The 18,520-nt window shown below is 38.7% G+C and overlaps 1 protein-coding gene across 1 annotated transcript in view; it reads left to right on the top strand.

Annotated features, from left to right (window-relative positions):
• Window positions 1-18,520, top strand: part of jarid2a (jumonji and AT-rich interaction domain containing 2a) — a 46,568-nt gene that overhangs the window by 6,625 nt on the left and 21,423 nt on the right. Inside the window, exons 2-4 of the mRNA XM_065260917.2 lie at window positions 7,910-8,033; window positions 10,322-10,472; window positions 10,953-11,122. Of these exons, the coding sequence (XP_065116989.1) occupies window positions 7,910-8,033; window positions 10,322-10,472; window positions 10,953-11,122 (445 nt within the window). The remainder of the gene's footprint in view (window positions 1-7,909; window positions 8,034-10,321; window positions 10,473-10,952; window positions 11,123-18,520) is intronic.

Below are 18,520 nucleotides of genomic sequence, written 5' to 3'. Positions count from 1 at the left end.
AGTATTGCCATAGTCTGGAAAACCCCAAAAATGATTATAGTCTATTATATTATAACTTGTATTATATACATTATTTAGATATTTTTTTCTATTATCATCTATTAAATGATCACAATTATTTTATACAAGTTGTAAGTGTTTAGATCTATAGTGTTTCTTATAAAAAAAACATTTTAGGGTACAAACGAGTGGATTCAATATAGATTTTTTATTTAAAAAATGATCCGAAGCTCTCACTGGGGTAGTACCCTTTAAAAGGTCTTAAAATGTACCATTTAAGAACAGATATGTATACATTTGGTACCTTTGAACTACTAATATGTGTCTTTGAGGTAATAATTATGTGTCTGTGAGGTACTACTAGCCTGGTATAACCAGACTCTCGTACATTCATTTCATTTGTACAGAGAGTCTGGCCAGGCTCCATTGGAAAGCGTTACTTCCGTTAAGGAGGGTCCATTGTTGAAGTTTAAAACTATTGGATCTGCCCAGAGTCACTCAGGATCTGCCAAAGCCAATCGCTAACATGTGGTCGTGACGTATATCATGCACCGAAACCGTCCGGAAACAACAAGTCAGAATAATCAGACAAACAAAAGTTAGCAAACCTGGTTCTTGCTCCGGCTTTAACTTCTGTATATTCGGCAGTTTTGCAACAATGGACCGAATAGCTTTTCTCACGTCTTTCTCCGCTACCATTACTGAAATACAACTCAAACTGACGCACGACCTCAACGTCATCGTTCTTAGCCACCCCCATCTGTTCGCTGATTGGTCCTGCAGATTTTTGCAGGAGAAAACGAAACTCTATAGAGCCATCCCAGACGTACTGCTGAAGCGAAATGAAAAATAAGCGGAAGCACGTAGGAGGGCGGAGCCAGGCTATACTAATACACTCTTTAGTACCAATATTATGCACTAATATGTGCTCTTTATGTTTTTGGCAATTTTTTTCTGACATTATGTATAAATCTTTCTAACACTCTAAACAATGATCAGATCATTGAACAATATTCAGCTGTGGTGATAAATGAGCCAAGAAACTAACCCCTAATATCTCATAGGCTACTACTGCACTTATTGCACTTTATCCATGCAATGAAATTTTGTGGCTGTGTTACAGTTCTGAAATAAAACAAAGGATGATGTAAAAACTGCAGGCAGCTTGTAATGGCTGCTTCATCCCTCCATCTCAGACATGTCCAGCTGTGCTTTAATTGATGCAGTCATCTCAAACTCCATAGAGACACACTGTATTCGAATGGGCCCACTGAACAGGGTGTGATTATTATGCCAATGTTATTGTCAAGAGATTGTTATTATAAAGAGACGTGTTTGGCTTTTTTGTCAAATGATTAAACAGCTCTATAATTTGTTTTCTTGACAGATAAAGCTGTTAACTGTCACAATTGGCTTTTTTAGTATTGAAAGGTTTGAACGCCTATGATGAGAAGGCATTGCTGCATTTGGCTTGCAGTATGGTTACAGTATGAACCACAGTTCTGCTGCACTTCACCAACAGCACACTAAATAGAGCTTCTGTCTGATTTCCCCAGCCTGCCTGTCTGATAAAGTTAGCATACTTCCTACAATATTTCGAGCGTATAACCGAGAGCTTCGCTCCTCATGTCACTGAATGAATGAAACCTTGGGTGCAGATTAATGCAAGGTGACTCCATTTGCAGCTATTGTATCCCAATTCACTAAATGTCACTGTCACCTATGGCATCACCGTTTTTGGCTGATAATACAGTAAGTATGGAAAGAGAGAGAGAAGATTGTGCATATCATGTAACCGTAAGGTTTTCCACTGGCATTCTGCTATTGTCACGACAAGAGACGGGGATTATCATTGGGTGGGTCTGCGCTTTCTTGGCTCTGTCTGCAGCAATTTGTCGTCACAACCAGGTAAATGTGTTGAGGCTGCTGTCACTGGAAACAAAGTGTCCTTGATAGGCATACATGTAGGATGCGGTGCTGCACACAGGCTTGTAGGGAGTCCATTGAGTACTGGGTCAATTTGTTTTAAAAGCAGGCCCACTGAAGTACATTGGGATGGTTTATTTTCAATGCAAGTGTAAAGTGGTTTTGTTTGTAGCAGGCAACATCATTTTGCACAGAACTTTGCATATTAGAATTAATGTGCTCTTATTTCTTGATGGTTCCCAATACAGCATGCACTGCCATTCACATTTTGTTAGTTGTCACTCTTTGGTAACATTAAGTATAAGCAAGCAGATCTGTATCCATTTTCATATTTTTTTTATAATTCTACCAATGTCTCTCTGAAGCTCTTTAGAAGTGGAGAAATTACCCAGAGCAGGTTATTTGTCACTTTTGTGGATGCAGAAGATGTGTGACATTGAATAGCTTTGAGCAAAAGCATACGCACATAAAATTTTCTTGAGCGCCGGAAAGCCACTTCATTTACAATCAGCTGCCCGTGTGTACTGTGCTGATAGTCCAGCCAATGTGATGTTAATGTCAGCTTGTTTGCCTTTTGTAAATAACAGATCTATTTTTCTTTCATGCAAGCTTGCTTCTTTTAACGTTAGTAGTATCAGCTGTGTGTGTGAGAGACAGATGGGTAGCAAGGTCAGATGTGATCTGTTTGGCAGGTTGGCTCAGAGCCCCGCTGTTCATGCAGACCTGTTTAAATTTGATCTGTGTGGAGAACTGGTTTTAGACTTAACTTCTATTGGGAGGTAAAAGTCAGAGCATTTGCAAAACTTTAGGTAGATATTAAAGTTTTTGCAATCTATAAAGAACAAATTTACTTTGCCATCATGTTTAATTAAGCTATAAGAAGTTGTCTGTATGTCAATGAAACCCACAGACTAAAATTCAATCTGCGCAGCAGGCCTACATCCTATTATTCCGCTATTATTTCTCTGACTTTTGATTGGTTGCGGCGTCAACTTGCGTGCTCTTGGATCTTGATTCAGAGTCTTGATCCCTCTCTGGATTAAAGAAAATGAATGTAAACATTTAACCAAGACATTCTTGTACATCACTCATGGAGTGGGTAAACAGCAGGCTGTTATTGACTAATCACACATTAGTTGGTCTCTGTTGACCGGGTATGTGAAGTGGGATTAAATCTGTCTTGGATCATTTCCAGTTCCCATTTGCACTCTACTATGATTTCTTGTTGCCTTACATGCTTAAAAGTGAAAGGGTTTGTTTACTCAAAAAACGAATTCTATCATAATTTGCTGCCCTCATGTTTTGCTAAACCTGTATGAGTTTCTCTCTTCTGTTAAACACAAAATTAGATATTTTGATAAACGATGGTGAGCACACAGTTGACGGAACCCATTTACTTCCACAGTGGGATAAACCAGTATTATGAAAGTCACCATGAACAGTCATAGAAGCTGGCATGTTGTTCAAATGAAAAGAAAACCACCATTTATCATATTGTGTTTGAGTAAATAATAACATCATTTTAATTTTTGGGTGTACATTCCCTTTAAGGTACAGTAGCAAGAAAAGGTATGTGAACCCCTAGGAATGTGATCTGATCCTCATCTAGGTCACAACAATAGACAAACACAATGTGTATAAGCTGACAACACACAAACAATTTTAGTATCTTGTGTCTTTTTTGAAAACACCAATTAAACATTCACAGTGCTGGAGGAAAATGTAAGTGAACCCTTGGATTTAATAGCTGTTGAACCTCCTTTGGCAGCAATTACTCGAACAAGCACTTTTAGTAGTTCTGAATCAGACCTGCACATCATTTAAAAGGAGTTTCTGCCCATTCCCCTTTACAAAACCGATTTAACTCCGATATATTTGTAGGATTTCTGGTGTATATCACTCGCTTGAGGTCATTCCACAGGTTAAGTTCTGAGGTTTGACTAGGCCACTCTAAAAGGTACATTTTGTTTTTCTTAAGCCAGTCTGTGGTGGATTTACTGCGACGCTTAAGGTCGTCGTCCTGCTGCATCAACCAACTCTTACTGAGCTTCAACTGGCAGACAGCCACCCTGACATTATAGGATATTTGGTTAAACTTTGGAATTCATTTTCCCCTCGTTGATGGCAAATGGTCCAGGCCCTGAGGCAGCAAACATGCCCAAATCATGATTTTCCCTCTACCATACTTCACTGTTGGGATGATGTTTTGATGTTGGTAAGCTGTGGCCTTTTTGCACCATAGTATTTTTCCAGAACAATTCAACTTTTGTTTCACCAGTCCATAAAATATTTTCCCAGTAGCACTAGGGTTTGCCAAGGTGCTCTTTTGCCAACTTCAGGCTCACAGCAATGTTTGTCGGTAGAGCAGCGGCTTCCCCCGTGGTGTTCTGCCATAAGCGCTGTGCCTGTTCAAAGACTTATGTATGGCAGACTCATGAACAGAGATGATGTCTTCAAGCCTTTAGCTGTTACTCGTGAGTTCTGCTTTACTTCAATGAGTATTCTTTGTTGTGCCCTAGGAGTCATCTTGGCTGTGCCCCCACTTCTAGGAAGAGTAGCTACAGTATTAAACATTTTGGGATTGTTTTGTATCCCTTTTCTGCCTTATGGAGTGGAACAAGCGGAATAGCTCCTTCTTGCGAGGTATGGTTCATAAGAGCTGATGCGTCTTAAGGACAGAAATTTTAAAATGTTTAAGTGGACTTTTATGAAAGTATCACTAAACCATACATTTTAATTCATTTTAACTAGAATTATTTACGTGTTGTCAGCTTATGCACATTGTGTTTGTCTGTTGTTGTGACCTAGATGAGGATCAGATCACATTTTATGGCAAATCACTGTAGAAAACCAGTTCATTCGGGTTCACATACTTTTTCTTGACAGTGTATATAAAATTATAAAAAATAAACGTCATGTCGGACTAAAATCTTCAAATTTCACAGTTTAAGGTTGCTATCTTAAAAGAGTTGCTTTGTGTATACTGTGATAGACTTATCCTTGTGTATTCAGACACAATACACCTTTATCAATAATAGACAGAGCTACTGGCAGTGTAATAAAAAGTAGCTCACTGCTAAGACACATTTGCTGGTGCAATTGTGAGAACTGCTACTCTTAGAACTCGAGACAAATAACAAAAAGATGTTGTCAAAAATCATGTATGAGGATATGAAGTAGATTTTATTTTAAGGAATTGATGATGTGGTAGATGCAATTAGTGCTTTTATTTAAAAAGTGTTGGCTTCCTTCTGATTCTTTTTATTGCATGTTTGTCACACTTTAATATTTCAGATCATCAAACAAATTTACATATTAGCAAAAGATAACACAAGTAAACACAATATGTAGTCTCTAAATGAATGGCCCTGTGTGGAAAAAGTGCTTGGGCCCTAAACCTATTAATTGGTTTTGCCACCCTTAGCTGCAACAACTGCAATCAAGCTAGTTGCAATGAGTTTGTGGAGGAATTTTGGCCTACTCATTTTTGCAGAATTGTTGTAATTCAGCAACACTGGAGAGTTTGAGCATGAACCGCCTTTTTAAGGTCATGCCACAGCATCTAAATAGGATTGAGGTCAGGACTTTGACTACACCACTGCAAAATCTTCATATTGTTTTTGTTCAGCCATTCAGAGGTTGACTTGCTGGTGTGTTCTGGATCATTGTCTTACTGCAGAACCCAAGTTCACTTCAGCTTGAGGTCACGAACAGATGGCCGGACATTGTCTTTCAGGATTTTTTGGTAGACAGCAGAATTCATGGTTCCATTAATCACAGCAAGTCTTCCAGGTCCTAAAGCAGCCCCAGGCCATCACACTACCACCAGCATATTTTACTGTTGGTATGATTTCCTTTACTGAAATGCTGTGTTACTTTTACGCCAGACATAATGGAACACACACCTTCCAAAAAGTTCAACTTTTTCTTGTCAGTCCACAGAGTGTTTTCCCAAAAGGATCATCAAGATTTTTTCGGGCAAAACTGAGATGAGCCTTTATGTTCTTTATGCTCAGCAGGGGTTTTCGTCTTGATACTCTGCAATGCAGGCCATTTTTGCCCTGTCTCTTTCTTATGGTGAAGTCATGAACACTGATCTTAACTGAGGCAAGTGAGTCCTGCAGTTCTTTGGATGTTGTTGTGGGTCTTTTGGTTGGTCGGCCACTCCTGGGAAGGTTCACCACTGTTCCATGTTTTTTGCCATTTGTAGATAATGGCTTTCACTGTGGTTCACTGGAGTCCCAAAGCTTTAGAAACGGCTTTATAACATTTTCCAGACTGTTAGATCTCAATTTCTTTCTCATTTGTTTTTGTTCAGTATTTGTTTGATGATCTGAAACATTAAAGTGTGACAAACAACACAAGCAACACTTTTTCACACCAAAGACAAAGGAAAACATGAAGTCACATCATGTGACCACTTTAACTGTCATTTTCCAATCGTCAAGCAAGAAAATTTCATTTTGGATTTGGCAGAGGACCTCCTGCTGGCATAAGGATGGTGAATTTGGCCACAGATTGAGTATGTGGCTGTACTCCAGCAATGCACAGGCTTTGAGAAGCCACTTTAACACTAGTGTAATATAAACCTGCTTTATCACACACTTGTAAGAATCAGGATGATTTTTACTAAAAGACATTGGTTCATATAGCAAATATAGATTTATAAACTACTAAATAAACATCTTATCATGCTTGCAGAAATTATGCAAATCCCCAGATAACTGCTTTGTGCATTGTAAGTTTAAATATAGAGTATAGAGCAATATAGAGTTGTTTTGTGCTTTTGTATCTATTATTAGAGAAGGAATTTGTTTCCTGTCTGGCAATGCAATGATTGTGGCTTCTACTTTTTTGCTGCCCTGCTTGTGTAATCTCATAAATAATATAGCTTGCCTCTGGCTTATGAAATGTCATATCGTTTTGACTTCACCCTGATAGAGACCTTCAGAGAGACCGTCGTGATGGACCTGTGTAAATCTGTCTCCATGGCGACTTGAACTTCCCTAGAGAGTGCCACTTTCTTTGTGTGCCACGTGGGGGCCTAGGCCGGGGTCAATCACTTCACATCGTCCTAATCATCTCAAGCGTTTCACATTGCTGTCACGGGGGGATGGGCTTATAACTTGTCTTGTTCTTTGCTAAAAAGTAACTAGTGTAGTAACAGGAGTCTGTAAGTTGACATTATATTCCTCTAGTATGTGTTTAAAATTTTACAAGAGGCTTCAGTGCTTTTATGCTTATAGTGTATTTGCACAATGTACGGAGGATTCAATAGCATTTTGGTGTTTCACCCCTGGCCGGTGCTATATAGCTGTTGTTAAAGGGCTTAATGCACTTACCTCATTTCACTTGAATGTAGAAAACTGCTAAATAGGTGAATATTACTAATCTGGTTAGTATTTTTGAAAATCTATATTGACCTCTCTGTACTGTGGTCCGCCTTATAAATAGCCCATTGCTGATTAATATACTGGCAGTCCTAGATTACAGGACATGGCAAAACAGTTTGCCTGCATATTCCTAACAGTTTACTTTGCTTATAGTGCTGTTGACAGGGTGAGGCAACTAACAGTGATGAGATTTAACAGTGTATTAGAGATCATTATTGGATAAAAGTCTTGTTTTGACATTGTTGACAGCAAAAGCGAGGATCTCATGCGGACCTTGTGCAGAAGATGTATGCTTTACATCTTTGGAGGAGTGTTTTGTTAACAATAAAAGTGTGTGATTGCTTTTAGAACATTGACTAATAAAAGCCATTTTTGACATAATGCTGGCACATTGCTCAGATTATAAAGATGCAGCCAAGTAAAATATTTAATGGCACAAACATCAGTTTTTAAAGCTTTTATTTGGTTATATAATGCAGTAGTTTTTGCCAGTTTTAATTATGCAAACACCCACCTAGAAGTTTTAAATGTTTTTGGGCATTTTTTTATTTTAGGTTTTTTATATGAACTGTATTTGTATTTGTTTGCAGGATGATAATGATGGAATCCCTTGGTCAGAAGAGAGGGTGGTGCGCAGGGTGCTCTACCTCTCCCTTAAAGAATTCAAGAGAGCTCAGAAGAGGAAAATGGAGAACACTACTGGATTAGTTAATGGTAAGTTTTTGTCTGCTGATCAAGTAGTAATGATGCTTCTTGTTGGTTTCAGATGTGAGTCTAATAATGGTAGAAATGCATAAATGCCGTTATCATCCACAGATTTTAGATTTTAATAGTAGATTGCTTTAAAATGAGTTTGTTTTTTAATGGTGCTGTAGTCCATGGTACTCTAGACCAGGGGTTTTCAAACTGTGCTCAGGGGGCCTATATGAAGTTCTGGGTGTCCCTGAAACATTTCAGAGAAAATTTGTAAAAAAAATATTAATTAGATTTTATATCTCATTTCTTGCTACATGCATATTTGCTTTGAATCTTTCTAGTTTTTTTCTTTTTGAGTCCCCTTTATCTCACGCTTGGGTTTGTAAGGCAGAATTCTTTCTTAAAGGGGCCATGGCATGTAAATCTGACTTTTTCCATGTTTAAGTGCTATAATTGGGTCCCCAGTGCTTCTATCAACATAGAAAATGTGAAAAAGATCAGCCAAATAACTTGCACATGAAGCACATGAAAAAATGGGTAGTTAAAATTTGGCTCTCCGTATGATGTCATAATGAGCTCTTATTATAATAATACCACCCCTTAATCTGCACTATACAACCACAGCACTGCCATTTAGTGCAGAGAAAAAGAGAGAGAGAGAGAGAGAGAGAGAGAGAGAGAGAGAGAGAGAGAGAGAGAGAAAAAAAAATCACAGCACAATTAAGTTTCATTGTGATCAGTGTTTGCACATTCATTTGCATTTTAAAGGACACACCCAAAACGGCACATTTTTGGACACATCTTCAAAGTGGCAATTTTAACATGCTACAATAAATTATTTATAAGGCATTTTGAGCTAAAACTTCACATATGTGCTCTGGGGACACCAAAGATTTATTTGTCATCTTAAAAAAGTCTTGTGCCATGGCCCCTTTAAGCTAAAACAATGATGCAACTACCCAGAATAGTTTTATCATAATGTGTACTTATTAAAGGGGACATACCATGAAAATTTAACTTTTTCCATGTTTAAGTGCTATAATTGGGTCCCCAGTGCTTTTATCAATCTAGAAAATGTGAATAAGATCAACCCAGTAACTTTAACCATTCTCTGCAAGCATGTGAAAAAATAGCTCATTGAAATTTGGCCCCCTGGTGATGTCAGAAGGGGATAATACCACCCTTTAATCTGCACTATCCAACCCCGGCACTGCCATTTAGTGCAGAGATCAGATAATTTGCATGTTAAAAGACACGGCCAAAACTTCACATTTTTGCCCACACCTACAAAGTGACAATTTTAACATGTTATAATAAATTATCTTTATGATATTTTGAGCTAAAACTTCCAAACACCAAAGATTTACTTGACATCTTAAAAAACTCTTGTGAAATGTCCCCTTTAATTTAAGTAAGCTAATCAGTAAGCTGTTTTTAAAGTGACTTTGCACTGGCAGCATATTTGATGAGTTATTCTACCTTAGATATTTCAGCTCATGCGGTTGCATCCAGTTGCGACACTCCAGGCACGGCATTGTGGGTCTTTTCTTTATTCCATCAGGCCCTCAATGATCCATTAGGATTATTATTGTTCTGCCATTATTGCACAGAAAATGTGTGAGCAAAGTAAATTATGCCTTGAATAATACCATCTCTGTACGGATTTTATTCGCCGAAGCTGTGCTGTGTTCTCACTGCCGAAATCACCGCACTGTAATAGGGTGAACTTAATGACCTGCCTGTCTGTGTATGGTGCACTGCATCATCTAACAGTGAATGTCAAGGGCATGAACAGAGCTATGAGCTTTTTTCTGTCTCCGTCAGCAGCCAACAATGAGGGATTTGTCAAAATCTAAAATTTTCAAGACATTTCCCTACCATTAAATACAGTCTGAATATAAAAATATTTTACTGCAATATATGACGCATTAACCCTGCAGTTTGTGTTTGGCTAACTGATGTTTTTATTGGGTCCTATTATATAAAATGACACATTTACTGTAAGACTTGGCAGGAGAATTACAAATAGCAATAACTTTTTGTATTTGTAGTTAACAGACTCATGTTTGGCCATTTGACATGACTGAAAGTTACCATGGATAAATGTATTTTGGCAGGATACTGTACTGTGTATCTTCCATTTTTAAAGAATGTAAAGAGCTGCACAGTGTGGATTTTGTTACTGTGCATTTATTCATTTTTACATTTAAATGCCTTAGAAATATTAGAAAATTAAAGGGTGAAGGAAATTGTTTTCCTCTTTACTTGTGTCTTGTTTAAACATACAACTTTACCTCCTTTTCCAGGCTCATTCGCAAATGGTCATTTAAATGGTTCGGGAGCTAAAGCTAAATCTGGGCTGTATGCTGGAAACTGTAAGTCAGACAGGACACAGCATGGAGCCCAAAGCAAAGACTGCAGTCGTGAATATTCAATCGAGGGGCCTGTCAGAAAGAGGTACGTTTACTGAGATCTTCACTGTCCTTACCCAACTTATTTTCTCTTTGAGATTCCCAATTGGAAAATTGGATTAAATTTAGAAATATGGGATCAAGTTTAATTTGGTGGGATATATCAGATTACTTTAATTAGATGTTATTCATAATTACATTCTATGTATCATTGATCAATTAGAAGTGACAAACTGGAAAGACAAACATTTCCAATCTGGTCTTGACTGGTTTATGTTGATAAGTGCTTGTTTGGGGTTGGTGGGAAGCTGCAAAACATCAGGAGTGAATAATCTAGTTTGTGAACAACTTATTGGCCTCTTTCCAGAAAGCATGAGCCATCAAATGAAATCATATATCCAATACATATCAGTTTAACAGTCCTTTATTTATTTATAAAACAAATCATTGTGTTGTACAGTATTTTTAACCATGTACAGTCCATGTCTTTTGCTAACTCCCCATCTCTCTCTGTTTGTCACATCAGGCCAAGATTACAGGCCCAGAGGAAGTTTGCTCAGTCTCATCCCTGTTCTCCCACGTCCACCCCACTGAAGATTCTGGAGGTCATGCCCCCAAGCCCTGCTGCCCTGCTCAACCACCTTACAAAACGCAAACCCAAAACTGAAGACTTCCTCACCTTCCTCTGTCTCAGAGGTGGGTCAGCTCGATTTCTTTCTTTTTTTAAGTTCTTCATTTTCACACTCATACAACATTGTAAAATCATAATGTAAACAGGCTCCATAATTTCACTTGTGATTCTCAGTTATTGCTTGTACCAATAAAATGAGCTTGGATATCATAGCTTAGGTTCTTTTTTCCCAGCAGTAAAGCTATATATAGAGCTGTTAAAAAATCTCATGATTGTTCATCCCTTGTGGTCTTATTTGCATTGTTTGTGCTTGAATAATGTCCCAGTGTTACAATTCAGAATTAAAGCCTGCCTCTCAATGCTTTGGTTAAAGTATTAGTCAATTTTCTTGGAAAAAATCCAGATAATTTACTCACCACCATGTCATCCAAAATGTTGATGTCTGTCTTTGTTCAGTCAAGAAGAAATTATGTTTTTTGAGGAAAACATTCCAGGATTTTTTTTTTTTCATTTTAATGGACTTTAATGGACCCCAACACTTAACAGTTTCAATGCAGTTTAAAATTGCAGTTTCAAATGACTCTAAACGATCTCAAACGAGGCAAAAGTGTCTTATCTATCCAAACGATTATCATTTTTGGCAAGAAAAACCAAAAAATTGGACTTTAAAACCACTTCTCGTCTTCCTCCCATCCTGTGACGTGCCAGCGCAACCTTACCTAATATGTCATCACGTCAAGAGGTCACGGATGACATATCGACACTACGTCCCAATGTTTACAAGTGTGGAGAAGAGGACTATTTCGACGTTGTTGTATGTGGAATGATACTGATAAATGTTTTTGTGTCAGTTTATTGTTTAAAATGTTCCTCAAATGTGCGTTTCATATATGTAACACGTAACCTTAACATGTCATAACGCAATTACGTGAGGTTGCGATGGCAAGTCACATTTTTTATTTTTCTTGCCAAAAATGACAATCGTTTCACTAGAAAAGACCCTTATCCCTCGTTTGGGATCATTTAGGGTGCACTCACACTATCCAAACCAAACCGCGTTCGGGCGCGTTTGACCCCCAAAGCCTGGTTTGTTTGACTAGTGTGATCGCTCTGTTCCGTGCCCGGGCGCGGATTGGTTAATCGCGCCGCGGCCGGGTTGCAGAGGTGGGCGGAGCGCGGTTCACTTGGGCTCAGGCGCGGAAGGCTGTGGTGTGAGCGCAATCGCGCCTGAGCGCGATTCAAAAGGTGAAGACGTCAGTTGCGCGACCACTCACGTTCATCTGCCTCCGTAAGAACCTTTTGATGCGAGCAGCGGGCTTACGTGAATGTCCGAGCAGCACACGTGATAGATGAACTAAGAAACATGATGACATGTGAGAGGGCTGTCTGTAATCGCGCACCAAACGACTCAGAATAAAAAACACAGACTTATCATTAAGGTGGGTTCCAGTGTTAAGAGAGAGCTTTACTTCCTGTTTTTTTCAAAACAATCGCATCTTTATGGCGAAAGCGCGCCCAGACTCGGATCGATACAAAGTACAGTGTGAGTGCGTGCACCTGGGGGAGTAGTAAGAGGTGACAATCGCGCTGGGGGATGGTTTGGTTTGGTTTGGTTTGGATAATGTGAGTGCGCCCTTAGAGTCCTTTGAAACTCCATTGAAACTGCAATTTTAAACTGCATTAAAACTGTTAAGTGTTGGGGTCCATTAAAGTCCATTAAAATGAGAATCCTGGAATGTTTTCCTCAAAAACATAATTTCTTCTCAACTGAACAAAGAAAGACGTCAACATTTCGGTTGACATGGTGGTGAGTAAATTACATGGATTTTTTTTAGAAAAAGGACTAATCCTTTAAGGCTCAGCTTTTACCTCAAACCCCAAAGCCGTGCTTACTCCAACCCCAATCCTTCTTCTTTTATACACACACAAACATATAATCACCTTTAAGCAAGGTTTGCTTTGACCATGGCTTTTCTGATTTTACGCATCTTGAAGATATGCCTTGCCTCTGAAGAGCCTGTGTCACCCATTGCATTATAATTTATTGCCTTATTATTGGTGATGCATTATTAATGGAGGTAATATGAGGGGATAATGTTCTGTGCGCTGGTGGGTTTCATAAAATAAGCCCTTGGAGATTAAATAAGAATAAGAAGATAGTTATTGTATGGCTACTTATAAAATACATAAATATATGGGCATAATGCATAGATTTTAGTTGAAATAATTTTCTTATGTGAGAAGAAAAAGACTGCGGAGTGATGAGAGACTCTTGACGAAAAAATGAAAGAAATGGAGTCTATGTACAAAAATGACTGGTTGCCCATAAATTCTGTCAGTTACAGTTTTGTAGTCATTATACAGAAATATTGACCAATCAGAATTAGTTCTTCCAAAGAGTTTTGTGACATGATTAGTATGTTGCTTTAATGCTTTCTAAGTCCATAAGGGTATAGTAATAAATCAGAAATTAAATTAAGTAATGATTTTGCTAAATAAATGCAGGTTGCTTGTTGTTACTTAAAGGGATAGTTCACCCAAAAATGAAAAAAATGAGGGAAGATATTGTTTGTTACCAAACCGTACATGGACCCTATTTAATGCTATGGAAGTAGATGGGGTCCACAAATGATTTGGTTACAAACATTTCACAAAATATCTTCCTTTGTGTTCATCAGAACAAGAAATTTATACACATTTGTAACAACATGAGAGTGAGAAAATGAATTTTCATTTTTAGGTGAACAATCCCTTTAGGTGAGGTGCACAAAAATGAAAAACATTTCAGGGACATCACAGCACATTACCAAGTCGATCCAAACATCTGTTAAGAAAACAGCGTGTTTTCTGAATCAGGTCAGTTTAATCTTAACTAGGTTCAATTTACTGTGAGATTTCTGCAGCAGTGATAATATAATCTCAGTCTGGCTCGGTGACAGCTGTAAGTGATGTGCCGTTCTGCTGCTGCAGTCCCTTATCAGATATTTCACTGCCAGTCTAAAGCTAAAGAAACCTAGCAGACACGAATTGAGTTAACTTCATATCATCTCTTATCCTCTATTTCTTCTCTCTCGCACTTCCTCACACATTTCCGTTTTGGTAAATGGTTAACTTTGTCTTCTCTCTCTTCTTTCTCCCACACACGGCTATGTAAAGACACACAGCAGACTGATTAGTTTTGCCATGGACTTTTGGCTGAGGGCAAAGTGGGTTAATGGATTTTCAGACATAAAAAATGTAAATGAGAACATCTTTCCTGAGTCTCATTCATCCCTGTGATAATATCGAACCTCTTTTCATTATTGGGTTGGTATTAAGAGCAGGAAAGTGTGTCAGTTTTTTGCATTTTTAAAAGTCATGACATGACATGACCGTACCTGATTGAAGCTTAACCCTTTGTCTGAAATCACAGACAGTGACATTATGGAGTGAATTAGATTAAGTGCTTTATACTGTACAGATACTTGTACATTTGGTCAGAGCCGGCGCCAGACCATAACTAACAGGGGGGCACTTGGCTTCCAACGGGGGGGCACGCAATAGCAACAATAACTTGCAAAAACAAGACATTAAAACAACAAATACAGTGCAAGCACACACTCATACAACTGGTACAGACTGTCAGCTCATTTCCCGTATAAAGTGCAAAAGACCACAAACTATGCGCAAAACTATTGAACTTCGACCGTGGCGTGAGCGCAAGCTAAGCTCCAATGCGCTCGCGCTTTGCTCGACGCAACAACAAACCGCCCTCGCGCGGCGCAAGCCATTGAAATGAATGGGTTTCATAGCGCAGCGCACACCGCGTCCTAGCTTTAATAAAGCCGCTTTACCATAATCACGTCGTAATGCTGTTAACGGTCTATAGCCACACTTCACATTTAAGCTTACGTAATTTAAAACAACGCTAACTTACCTTTAAAATAGCTGAAGACGGCGTGTACGAACATTAAACTTCCTTAGTTTACTGCTGGTTCGTTCTAAATGTTCTATTATCCATATTTTACACGATCCATAAAATGCCGCGAAAAAACACGTTGCTAGTATCAAGTCACAAATATTCTAAAGACGTAAGACGGGTGAGACGCGGCAATACATCCAATCAGAGAAACTGGCCTATTTTAATTAAAGAAAACATATATCAACTACATTTTCCTCATTTGATTACATTACAAGTCATGAAACATTCAATGTTTAATTTATTTTAATTATTCTTGATATATATTAAATTAATAAAAAACTTTGTAGGGGGCACAACAACCTGTTTGGGGGGGGCACTGCCCGCGAATGCCCCCCTTGACGCCGGCCCTGCATTTGGTACTATATGTTCATTTAAGCTCCTTTATGTACCATTAACCCATTCACCGCCAGCGTTTTTTTTTTAAGTTGCCAGCCAGCGCCTGCATTTTTCATGACTTTTACAAAAGTTTAATGCCTTCAAGAAAATGTTCTTCTTAAAATATATAAACATACAATATATCAAATGAAAGAACAGACCCTCTGCTTTCTAACAAATAAAAATAACCCATTTCATCCTACCTTCATTAGTTCTCTTTTTATCACTTCTCAAATATGGGTAGGTTTCTTCAAAAACACAAAATTTTTAGCAAAAAGCAGAGATAATTACATTTTTGTGAAGGACTTTTGATAAAGATCAGATTCAGAGCGATCCTCAAAACATGCACGGACATTGCCCTATGGTGATACTTCCGGGTTTTATAAGTTGTTTATAATTTTATAAGTTATTTTTCTGTGTTTTACACACAATTTATGATAAATTAATGTATACTATTTTATAAAATGTCATAAAACTGGTAGCCTGACTACGTCAGACTTTGTACTTCCGCTAAATTTCATTACGCTTCTGTACTCAGTCTGAGATACCTCCCATTCAAACCGTTTTTCTCAGGTCTCAAAACAACCGGCGAATCAATGAACAGAGGGCGGGCTGAGAGCCGTGACGTAGACGCTAACGCCGAATGTACGGTTGTAGTTTGTAGTGGACATGGAGGCACAGAAAGCTATTTGCTCTGTTTTGGAGAACCGGCACTTGCCAACTTAATCCCGAACAAGAAAAGTGTTTGTTAAACATTTTGAATGGAGATTATGTTGTTGCCCTACTCCCGACAGGTTTTGGGAAAAGTTTAATTTATCAACTATTATCGATCGTCAGCGAGAAACTGTGTGCAGCACAGCTTGACGTGCACAACAATTGAGATATCATGGAAGGAAATTTCATTGTTCACAGTTAATGGTGGAGGACGCGTGGGCAAACATTCTTTGGTGACGTTCCTGATTAACCAGAAAAAAAGGTAGGAAGATTTAATTTACATATGGTTATGGCCGTCTGGTGGAAGAGTTTGAGAGGAGAGAGGGGCGTTCCTTCACTTAGACGTGAGTGGAAAGACACCGTAAGGATAGTGTTCAACTAGCTCTGGCCCGATTTACTTTACATAATCTGCAGAAGTCGTTCATAGCCATGTTAACTTCGGTATTTCGCTCGATGGGTTTGTTTTCACATCATGCGTGTGATCATATCCAAACGTTATGTGATTGGCTTACGTTTAGACCAATGATTTTAAACTTCAGACAAGCCCCTCCCATGAGAAGGAAAACGATTGTCAATTATGCCCAGCCAGACTCTGTCTATGAAGCGAAGCAAAATAGCAGAGGATGGTTCTACCAGGCTATAAAACTGGGGCCCCCCTCACATCTCCCACCCCTCAGTGGGTGGCCCGCCCCCCAGTTTAAGAACCACTGGTGAGGGTATGTTGATTGTCATATAACGTACTTACAGCAGCCATAAAAAATAACTTACTCGGGTGTTTAACTTTTTGAATTTGGTGGCTCTTCAGATCCAGTGGCCTCATAGGAGAGAAAAGTTTCCATCTGATGCATACTAGAAAGTCTGAATCAGTAGACCCGAGGTTTTGGGTGTACTCTTCATAATGTATAATGATTTTTGCCTACTACATAGTATGAAAGCAGGAGATTTTTAATGAATGAAAGGTCCCCTTGGCTACCCATCAGGACTGTGACCAAAACTATGCTTTCTCTCCTGTCTCCATAAGCTCATGAGGGACAGACAGAAAAGCACAAAGCTCCTCAAGCAATGTCACACTGTGCTTCCAGGAAGAATTTAAAATCCAAATCATGTGTCATAACATTTCTTCCTCTTCCAAAAATAACAAAAAAATCCCTCCTTCATAACGTAATTTTCACATCATGTACATTTTTTGCATCATTGCTCATTGATGAAAAAATGTAATCTACTGTTGAGTTGTAGCATGAAAAACATCATTATTTCCATGCTCTTCAAAATCCTAGATCTGCGCCATTATCAGAAAACATAGAAGAACTGTTCAGTTACCTCTTGAGCTGTGAATAATAGTCAGAAGCTCAAAGCCCCCAGGAGCCCATATTAAAGACCTCGATGATAGAGGGTTGGTCTAAAAAGCCTTGCCTAGTAATCTTGGGACCCAGAGTTTCTTTCTTAGCTCTCATTTCGCCTGAACATTATAGCTCTCCATCCACAATCAGATGCTAATGACATTTCACATATATTGAATCTGTATAATAGCAAATATGATCAGGTATCAATATACATTTCACACACTGTTGGTTACTGTGGTCTCCTCAGATGTCCAAATGGTTTTAGGACTGAATCGATACTAAAAGAGACGTACAGCCTTCATATTGCTCTAGGTGTCCCCGTTCCCTACCCCCTTCCCAAGCGTTGGCGTACACAGGCCGCCTGTCGTGCAGGCATGTGCACGATCACATGCTACTGCACATGCAAGCACCATGGACCCAGTGACTGCAGATTAATGGCTATTGAGGGAATGTTGAATAAAGCTTCTGAACAGGCACTCCATTGTGAGCACTGAACCCTTCAGTGAGGATCAATAGCAGTCTAGATGAGCACTGCACTGAGCCACTTTGCCATTATAACTATTAACTGCTCGCTAATGCAGTACTGGGACAGTGAAATTAATTAGGATATGAAACTTTTTGAGTTGATGCAATGGATACAACTTTTAAAAAATTAGGATGTTATGGTGATGGAGTTTTATGTAATGTGGGGAACCCATATTTTCTGAAACCACAGGGTGTCTGTGTTTGACCAACAAACCTAAATTTGAGTCATATTTTACAAACAATTTCCTATCTCCTGCCTATCCATTCTCCAATAATATATAGTGCAGTTTGACATATGGCCACTTGCCAGCATTTCTTTAGTTGAGCGCTTTGGGTGCTATGATACTTCTGTTTTGTTTATTATCAGTTGTCCAAATGCATTGTCCAATGTTGGTGTGGTATTTGTCCTGCCCTCCTCCACTGTAATGAAAAATGATATTGATGAATCCAGCATTTTTCCCAAAGTTTAACATTTTTTAACTTTGCACCTGCACCATGGAATAAAGCCCGGTTCAGACCCCGGCGACTTTCTCGTTGTGTCGCCC

Source organism: Paramisgurnus dabryanus, chromosome 13, assembly GCF_030506205.2.
Source record: "Paramisgurnus dabryanus chromosome 13, PD_genome_1.1, whole genome shotgun sequence".
Taxonomy (NCBI): domain Eukaryota; kingdom Metazoa; phylum Chordata; class Actinopteri; order Cypriniformes; family Cobitidae; genus Paramisgurnus; species Paramisgurnus dabryanus.
The sequence above is the reverse complement of the archived record's forward strand: the minus strand, read 5'-3'. Positions and strand labels throughout refer to the sequence as shown.